Below are 10,044 nucleotides of genomic sequence, written 5' to 3'. Positions count from 1 at the left end.
TTTATTGCGCGCACACACGGTGATGCACAACCACTGGACGTCACTGTGAGGAAGCCCTGGTGGAGTTTTATCCACGTTCTGGGGAGAGTAGAGTAGGCAGAAGAGGAGGTGGAGCAGGTGGACAGACTGAAAGTTTTTGGAGAGTTGTTCAGGCTCAGGCACTGCACTCTGGGAGAAGTGAAAGGTAGTATGATGCAAACGTCAACATCTTGAGAGCTGCTGCCTGAAGCTTGATGGGCAGCGGATCTGTTTCATCATGTGCTCCCAGACTCCACTGTACAATAGAGGATTCAGTGTGTGTTTAATGGGTCTGATATGAATTGAATCTTTTGTCAAGTTTAGTTTGGTGTGTGACCTCTTTATTATTCGTTCTTTTTATGCTAATACTACCTTTGCCATCACTGATACTATACTGCTATTATTACTACCACTAATAATAACAATAATATTATTAATAATAATATCTTATTCATCTTTCTAAAGCATGGCTCCAACCACAAAAGGCCGCAGACGGACCTTACAGATGGTGAGCCTCCGCCCGGTGAGCCAGGGCCAATTCATACGCTGATTCTTCAACCTGCTACCACCAACTCCTCTGAACCACCACCTCACCCCAACACCACCTCTGACTCCCAGCTTCTCTTCAGAGACTGCTTCACTTCGACCCAAAACAATGGTCTGGAACCAGTCCAGCCCCCGCAGCCCCCGGCCCCTGTAGAGGAGTCTGACGAGCAGATAGAGAAGCTGTTGGAAGACATCATGATGGGCCTGAACATCCTGCCAAACCTGGAGAGGGACTGCAAGAAGTCCCAGCTCCTTCAACCGAGCCATGACGGAGCACCAGCTATTTGCCAGGTCCCAGGTAAAGAGAGCGAGCGTACGCAGAGTCAGATGCACCCTGCCGCGCTGGCGGCAGCGTGTGTTTATTACCAGGATTTTGGGACACAAATTGGTCACTCATCAACAGAAACAGGTATCTAGATGCATTTGTTTTTTTCAAGATTTTAAATGTTTTCCCCCTTAATCCAAAGAGGGAGAGATTCGTTAACTAAAAAGAATTATCAGACGTGTTTAGACTCTTTCTCCTAATACAACTTTGAACATGTGGTGGGTGTTGGATCATGGAAGATGGTCTCAGGTTCTCCACAGCTTTATGCTTTTATCTGTGTTTTTATTTAGAGTTTGGTTACACAAGTACACCCATAGAATATTATAATGGGACTATACAAAATCTGTCGTCCTCTTGTTTATATTCTAGCCCATCACAATTTCCTTAAGGCCAAGCCGATATCATTTAATCGCTTATTTTGTCTGAACTGTCCAAAACCCAAATTTTACCATCACATAAAATAGAAAGAGGCAGAAAATCCTCACAATTGAGAAGCTGGAACAACGTAATGTTTGGTGTTTTTGCTTGAAAATTGACTTGAATGATTAATCGATTATTCAATTAACTAATTGTTTCAACTCTAATCTTAACCTTTCTGTATATATAGTGTTGAGTAGTGCTGTTAAAAATAAATTTGAATCTTGTACTGTCCAGTGTGCTAAAGTGCTGCAGTTACTAAAGCAAACAAAGAACACAGACCTTCCCGTAAATGTTCCTTCTTTCTGTTTAATTCCTCCCAGTCCTCCACTCAAGGAGTACTTCTTATCTAAATGCCCACACTGCTACCTCTCCTCTTGTCAATCCTCCCACTATCCAAAACCCCCACCTTAACACCAACCACTTCAGCTTCTGTTATGTCAAGGTGGATTGATGGCAGTCTTCCCACCTGTTGTACAGGTATCCACTGTTGTTTTACAGCTCAGGACCAGCCCGGCTGCTCAAGCCTTTCATCTGTGCAGCCAGATGCTGTGCTGAGCCAGCAGCAGCAGCAGCACTCTCCTCAGTATCACTCACCTGTCACACCCATGGGGAAAAGAGATGGAATGGGCCACCAGGGCATGCCGCTGTCCAAAAGTCAAAGTTGTCGACATCCTGAAGCACCCTCAACAAGATCAGACATACCCACAGCTTGCTACCCCAGTGGGCAGAAACTACATTGCCCAGCGTGCCAGGAACCGTCTTCACAAGACCATCAGAACATCCTTAAGTTTTTGCCCCTGATGAACGGGAATGAGGCACAGTCCTCGCTGTCCTTTTCTTCATCTTGCATGGATGATTTACGGCTTCCACGATGCCTCTCTCCTTTAGCGCCATCTACCTTAGCAGCAAAAAACCAGCCTATCCTCAGCAACTCAACCAGCCAGAGCGATAGAATTCAGCCACAGCCATCTCTACATGGGCGACCCTGGCTCACAGAAATCCCCGCATCACTACAGTTTCCTCTCAGTGCCATCTCTCACAGAGAAAATATCTGTGCATCTTTACCACAGGATACAAACCACAGCTGTTGTTCAAAGCAACGGCAGGAACATCTGGACTTGAATCCACAAAATGGAGGAACCTGGGCCGAATCTGTGGAAGAGAGAGGAACAATATCTGCTGGTCATCAAAATGCGGCAGAACTGAAATCTGACCCCAGGAAGGTGAAGGGAAGTTCAAACTGTAAGCAAGGTGATGCTGCGGCACCTAAAAGGAGGAAGAGAAAACGCACAAGTCATTCACAAGATGCTGCCGGTTCTCTTTTGGCATGCCAAGGGGTGAAAGTCGGTGAGGGAATAAAAAGTCAAATCAGCCTGAGCGTCTGTTCAGTCCGTTTGTCAAGCAACAATGTGCTGGCGAAGGAAAGAGACATGGCCACCAGTTCTTCAAACATGCCAAACAAATTTATAGCGAAACCAAGTGAACCGTCAACCATCTTAGAAAGTCCGAGAGAGAAGATCAGAGGGCCCGGGGATCTCCGTTCTGACCAGACTCGGATCAGGACCAGGGGCTTTTTGAAAAAAACTCAAGAGACACCAAGTAACACAAGCCTAGAAGATTCTTCAGTTTTAAAACCTGTGGCCTGTAGAGCCAAGACTGTGTATAAACAAGAGGTCTCAACCCCCAGGCGGAAACCTGGAAGGCCGCCTAAAAAAGAAAACCCTGACCCTAGAAAGATCACTCCTGCTGTCATTGAGAAGAAAAGCCACAATGTGGAAAGTGAGCAGCAAATTGACAACAATTTGCCAAAGAAGGAGGAGGAGTGTGGACAAACAAAGAGAAGGTGTAAAAGACGGAGGAGGAATAAAAGTGAATCGGAGGTAATGCCACTGAAGAAGACCAGATGGGTTGAGAGCACTGACGAGGCAGAGGCAGACGATAACGATGAGATGATCCCAGCGGGAAGACAACTTGGGAGAGCCAAACGGCCACGGATGGTCACACTGAAGGAGTTTCAAATGCTTATCAAACGACAACACTCAAAAACAAGGAAGTCAAAAGAAGGCCAGGACAAGGAAACAAGAGAAACTGCAAAAGATGTAGATGAAGAATTAACTAAGGAGGCAGAAATGGACATAGACATTACGCCGTCTCAGAATGGGGACGAGATCGAAGAGTCTCGCGTCATCTTCAATGTCACAGTTGATAAAAATCACAATCAAATTATCAACCAATCATCAGCCGAGTACAACAAATCACAGCCAGATGACACAAGCAGCTCTGCTAGTAAGGAGACTAGTTTGCTTGAAGAGAATCATCCGGTGTTTTCCTTTGATGTTTTGGAAGAAGAGGTGTCCGAGTTAGCAGCTGAGAGGGAGCAACCATTGAAGAACCCAGATGAAGGTAAAATGTTTGTTCCCATAGTGTACAGTGAGAGTAAAGATTATTAACAGAAATATGGGAAAAGCTAAACCCCAACTATTGGACCATTTGACTCGTTTTCATTTGATTTATTGGTTAGGCTGAAAAAGAACAGTATGTGTAAAATCAGTGTCTACTTTGGCGCCATCTGGTGGCCATATCAAGGCGGACACAGTGACAGCAATAAGTAAGTAAGATGCTTGAATGTTATTTGAATAATGATGGGCTAGTTTTCAGAGGAGCTCTTAAGATAAAGAGAAAGGCAGCTCTGCATTCAAAACACCAGGTTTTGGTAGTGGTCCCGAGGCTTGTGGCAGTGGTGGAAGGAGAACTCAGATCCTTTATTTACATAAAAGAATCAAAACAACAATGTAAAAATACCTCATTACAAAGAAAGGTCCTGCATTCATAATTGTACATAAGTTAAAGTACAGAAGTATTGGCTGTAAATTAGTTGTTCTGCAGTAACATGTCCCCTGGGTCTGATACAGTACTTTAGATGACATTATTAAATTGTTAATACACCAATTTAGTGTTGAAGCTGCTCGAGGTGGAGCTATTGTGAACTACTTTATATACAGTTAGCTAGGGAAAGAAAAGTCCTGACAAACATCTGTTTTCATTTTTCTCAGATCTTTTGCTTTTTTTTTTTTTAAACTTTGGTCTCAAAAAAACAAAACAAAAACATAATTTAAATGAAACAATCTGAGATGTTTAGAGAGGAGATGTCTGTTTGGTGGAAATGCCAACAACTCGTAGACATCTGAAACATGACAAGGAGCCCCAACCATACACTGCTTTTTTTGTAAGAAGCCAAAAAGGTTGGAAAACACGTTAGTCAATGCTCTTTAGAAATGTTACCACATATTGTAATGTAGTACCTCAAACGTGTACTCAAGTACAGTACTTGAGTAAATTTGCTTCCCACCATTGCCTTGCACACACTTTTTGTTTTATGTACTGAGGCTTTCAGATATCTGCCACTTCAATACAATGGAGGTGAATTGAATTTTGTCTGTGGTGCTCCAAGACTTTTTCCCAAAACAATGTCCCAATTACTCTGGATTATTCTTCTTACTTCTGTCTTTTATTTTTTTTAGCAAGAAAAGCCTGCGATGCAGGCGTGTCAGGTACTGTGAGATGCATCGCTGATGGCAGTCGGCTGTATTGTGACACCCACCTCCCTCAAGACAACAAAATGCCTTCGGACCACAACTTGAACCCCCAGACTCCTGAGAGAAGTGATCCACCTCTGTCTGACGCTGTTGGGTTCAGCAAGAGCTCAGGCTGCAATCAGGAAGAAGAAGAAGAAGAAGTGGAGGTGGATGTTCTTCTTTACTCTCCAGACAAAGTGCCTCAGACCAGAGAGTGTGAGAATGGACTCGACAATATGAACATAACTCCAGAGGAAGAAGAGGAGGAAGATGTGAACGAGATAGACGTGACTGGAGATGAGGCAGAGTAACCTCTTGTACATGTGTGTACTATGTTGTGTGAGTAGTTCAGCGCTTCGGTGCGTGTCAAACCTAATGTTCTCTCTGTTCTGGTTTTATGTGTGTTTGCAGACATGCCAGATGAAGTCCGTTTTGCTGTGAAGCTATGTATAATAGATTTTTATGTCAGTGTCTGGCAATTGTAAGGTTTGTACTTGCAAGAATCACAGGCTGCATGCTGGTTTTGACCTTCATTTAGTTCCATATACAAGGTTCAAATGAATGTATAATTTCTTAAATATTATGCTAAAGCATTGATACAAATAGGGAAAAAGTTCTTACCGTTGTTTACATTTACATTTGTCAATAATTGTATTAGTTTTACATTGTCAGTGAAGTTTGAGTTGTCACACTGATTAAGGTTAAAGCCCCAAAACAAACCTTTTGAGCCTGTATTTGTAAAGCACGTGTTTTATGTAAATTACATAATTATGGTTTATTAAAAAAACATTTATTTTCATGTATGTCACAGGTGTTTTTTATTTTACTTTCTGACAACACACCACTAAGTTTGAATGAACATACAGAAAGGCGAGGAGAGGGCGCTCTGTCTGCCTCCTGTTTGAAACCAACTTTATTGACAGCGGAAGTGTGAGCGGAAACGGCACACACGTGTTTTCTTAAGGGTTTGAAGGTTAAAGAAGAAGCAGCGGGTAGGTTTCTCGTCGGCAGTCCGCTGGAGAGGGTCACAGGGACGGCGTGTTTGTGGCTAAATTCGGGTGCGAGCAGCAGTGAAACGCAGACATGGATCCCATGAAGGCACAGCAGCTGGCGGCGGAGCTGGAGGTGGAAATGATGGCTGACATGTACAACCGGTAAAGCCAAAACAAGCTAACCATTAAGTTAGCTATCTCCAATTAATGCTGCCTGACTATCAGTTGTGAACTGTCTCATGGCCTTCATTCATAGTCGTTATTAAACGTATCGTTATGTGGTGACAAAGGTTAATATAAAGCTTAGTGAAGACGTAACGTTGGCTGTAATGTCCCTCCTTTATGCTAGCTACACCTAGCTACATCTAATGACTTAAATTACTGGAGCGCAATGTGACAGTGATGCTCAGTCGGGCCGACCTAGACTGTACATAAAGCTACAATTTTCTACTGGACTGAACATAAACCCACCGATAACAAACAACGCAGAGTTAACTAATGTTAACTCAAGGGTTATAAAAAAAAGTCACAATGTATTTAATTGCTGTAACACTTAATTTAATTTGATTTAGCTAAACTACAGCTAATGTAGCATTAATGTCTTAATTTTTGTGCACTGTGCAAATTGTCTTCAGGGCTTCAATGAACATCTCATTTCGTTATAATGACGTCTTTGATTAATTCATTAATCAACTATTAAATGTCAAAACTTTGGTAAATTTAGTTAGGGAAATCATCAAAGTCCAAAGTGAAATCTTGAAAATCTTTGATTTGCACAATATTGTTTTTAAACCAATTTTCAAAAGGGGAATTGGGGGAATATTAAATTATTATTATATTATATATTTAATCCATCTTTGTTCTTCCAGTACTCTGCAGCAGGAGGGACTTTGAATGTTTCCTGCACAGAAAGTTAGATATTTATTGAATCCATTCAAAACTGGCTATTAACAGCTTCTTGGAAGATAATAGAAATGGTTACATACTATTTGCATTTGTATCTAACAAGTGAATCATCCACGTTACCAAATATTCCAAATACATTGGGTATAATTTTGATACTGGTCCCAAAACAACACGTTTTAAGCCATTATTGCCAGATAGAAAAGCTAATGAAACGGACAGAAAATGTCTTAAATGTCTTAAATGCAAGTTGCTGTAACTTGAAGACCTCCTGCACCTCAAGGCTTTGACAACACTCCTGTCATAACAGAACAATCATGTAGAGTAGAGTGACAGTTTAAGAGAAAGAGTGAAGATTAAGAGACTACAGGTGAAGGGTGTCAAGTTAAGGTGGCTACAGCTTTCAGGATGAGCTGGGGATGAAGATTAGATGACAGGTCAAAACAAGAAGCTGGATTGAGACGTGAGTTCAGGGGAACTCCAGTGAAAAATGTGGATCGTGGATGTGAAAGAGGGACTGCGCAATAGCCGTAGAGTAACTTGTGGTGTGGTCATGTGTATTGGCTTTTATCACGTCAGATATTTTGACTTGTAGTAACAAGAAGGGCACAGCCATTATTAATAGCCTTAATGATGGCTGTGTTTAATTTGTGTCAGTGAGCTAGCATGCATAACAACAAAAACAACACCTGAGTCCTGGAGCTGTCTGACATACATGTAATCAAGCCATCATTAATTATATTAGCAACACCTGTGCTTTTATTGAGGTATTATAACTAATGAACATGTATTAGTTGAATTACCTACATGTATGATTTGGGCACATGTGTGAGGTATCTTGTTGCATAGTCGCATTTTGACTTGACAAACACATATGTTCTCCTAACGACAGTAATATTGTCTATATTCCATTTAGGTTGTCCCGTTCCAGGGCACTGAACCAGCGTTTTTGTTATTACACCTGTGCTTTTTCTGCAAAGACAAGTGAAAATGGAAATGTTGTAAAACAACTTCAGTCATTTTTGACATGTCACACTAGAAATGGTGCAGGTGTAAAAAATAAAATGAATGATGTCTGAATTCCATTTAGCTGTGTCAACTTCAGGGTCCTGGTATTGTGCAAGCTGGGTCGCTGTCTCACGCTGTCGAGGTCTATTGACAAAGTCAAATATCACGTTGTTTTGGACTCAGTAGCTCTACCACCTACTGACAATATTACGGATGCTTTCAGACTATATTTGTGATGACAGCCTCAGAGGTTCTATGCGTTCATTGCTAATTTCAGGCATATACATCATTAATGATTGATTCTTAATTTCTACTTATCAACGAGTATTGCCCCTGTCAAATAAACAAATAAAATAAAGTAAATCAACGTCAATCAAACTTAAAGCCCCATCATGTGGATGGGGACACTAAGGAGGACTGGTTTCAAAATAACACATAAACTTAAATTCCTATTGCCTTTTGTCAAACGATTAATCGCTAAATCATATAACAAATAAAATAATCGTCAGATCCATTAATAATGAAAGTAATCGTTACCCTAATTTAAAGATGTTATAATCACATAGAAACTCTGCGGGTAGGGGCTTTAACAGTCGAAACAATTTACTTGGTCAAGCAAGGTTGCACATTACATTTAAAACAAAAAAAGTGTAGTGGTTCCAGCAGAAGGAGCTGGACAGTTTTACCAAATGTGAGTATTAGTGGGACCTCACATTAAGGTGCTCAGGCATAATGAAACAGCCCGGTAAAAGTGTTTACACTTGGAACTATATTGATCTCTACACGTAATGTTTTAAAAATACGACTGACTCCTGGCTTCCTCTCCTCCCAGAATGACCAACGCCTGCCACAGGAAGTGTGTACCGCCACATTACAAGGAGGCCGAGCTGACGAAGGGCGAGTCGGTGTGTCTGGACCGCTGCGTGGCCAAATACCTAGACCTTCACGAGAGGCTGGGACGCAAGCTGACGGAGCTCTCCGTCCAGGACGAGGAGGTGATGAGGAAGGCGGCTCTGGGGAGCGGATAGAGATGCTGATGAGGGGAACAAAGTGGAGCATTGTGGGGTTATTACAAGGTTATGGGGTGGGGGTTGACATGTCTGATTTCTCTAAGATGAGAAACGTGTTTTAATGAGTGGGTGGGTATTGTTGGGGAAATGAAAACATGTAAAATGATTGGCGTTGAGGGTCCACTGAGGCGCAGGACGAGGCTGGAGGAATCACCGGAGCACGAGGACGTCTATGAAACAGCTCGCAGCTGTCCACCAACCTCTCTGGAAGTGCCACATTAGTTTCACATTCAGCTTGGCCTGGCCCTCAAGAAGTCACCTGGAAATTGACTGGAAAGGAGAAAGGCCTTGGACATGTAATATTATTTCTAAGTCATAACTTTGTGATTGTTTTTAGCTGCTTCTACTGCGGAAACTCAAATACTCTGCTGAAGCTTTGTGATACCTACTGTCTGGTACTGTCGTGGGGCAGGTCAAAACAAACACTAAAAGAATGATTTGCATTTAGTCTTTGTTTCCAAATCACCCTTTGAACTTGGGTGATTTGTTATCTTTTGAAAGCGGGGGGGGGGGGGGGGGGGGGGGTGGAAGCAAACATGGGCCCTCTTCATAAGCTTGCAACACAACATGATATTCAGGAAAAAATACATTGTTCACAGTTTCAAGTTGTCTGTTATGCAGACAAAGTAGTGTTGGTTCTGTAGGAAACCTTGAAATACAGCAAGTCAAATACATGACATGGATCAGGGCATGCACTGAATGAATTATGTATGGCAGTATTACACAAGACACTATGCATAGTCTCCTCTTTCTCGGCCCTGGAAGGTGCTGCGATGCCTTTGTCTGTAACAACAGCTCAGATACAGACAGCCAGCTCGGCCGTCCTGGTTACATGGACGTGTTGAAGATGGACGTGGGACCTTGGAGTTGTGTTGTGATGTATGTCAGTGGACCATATTTTTGACTGTGAAAGTTTTTTTTTTTTTTTTTTTTTGCCTTTACTAACCACTGTGTCAGCAACTCGCCATTTTATCTGCATATTGGAGAAGCTGCACAGTGTTTTGTTGTTATGAATGAAAATGATAAAACAGTGTCATCCGTCATGAGTGTTGTTAAAAGGATATTAAAGTCTTGTTCTCTGCCCCACACACACTTTGAAGTTGTTTTCATGTGGCAGTGCTAGCAGAGAGGAGGCGGGCTCTCTGAAACATGGGTCTGTACCTTTAAGACAGTGAGGAAGTGAAGAC

General features: G+C 42.1%; 1 protein-coding gene across 1 annotated transcript; it reads left to right on the top strand.

The window, feature by feature from the left end:
* The first annotated feature begins 5,870 nt into the window (after positions 1-5,870).
* Positions 5,871-8,857, top strand: timm10 (translocase of inner mitochondrial membrane 10 homolog (yeast)). Its single transcript, XM_070926028.1, has 2 exons — positions 5,871-6,038; positions 8,620-8,857. Exons 1-2 carry the CDS (start codon positions 5,968-5,970, stop codon positions 8,813-8,815), a joined length of 267 nt encoding a protein of 88 aa, XP_070782129.1. The 5' UTR covers positions 5,871-5,967; the 3' UTR covers positions 8,816-8,857.
* Positions 8,858-10,044: the final 1,187 nt, after the last annotated feature.

The sequence above is a fragment of the Enoplosus armatus genome, chromosome 2 (assembly GCF_043641665.1).
Source record: "Enoplosus armatus isolate fEnoArm2 chromosome 2, fEnoArm2.hap1, whole genome shotgun sequence".
Classification (NCBI taxonomy): Eukaryota; Metazoa; Chordata; class Actinopteri; order Centrarchiformes; family Enoplosidae; genus Enoplosus; species Enoplosus armatus.
Note: the sequence above shows the minus strand (reverse complement) of the source record. Positions and strands in the feature narration are given on the sequence as shown.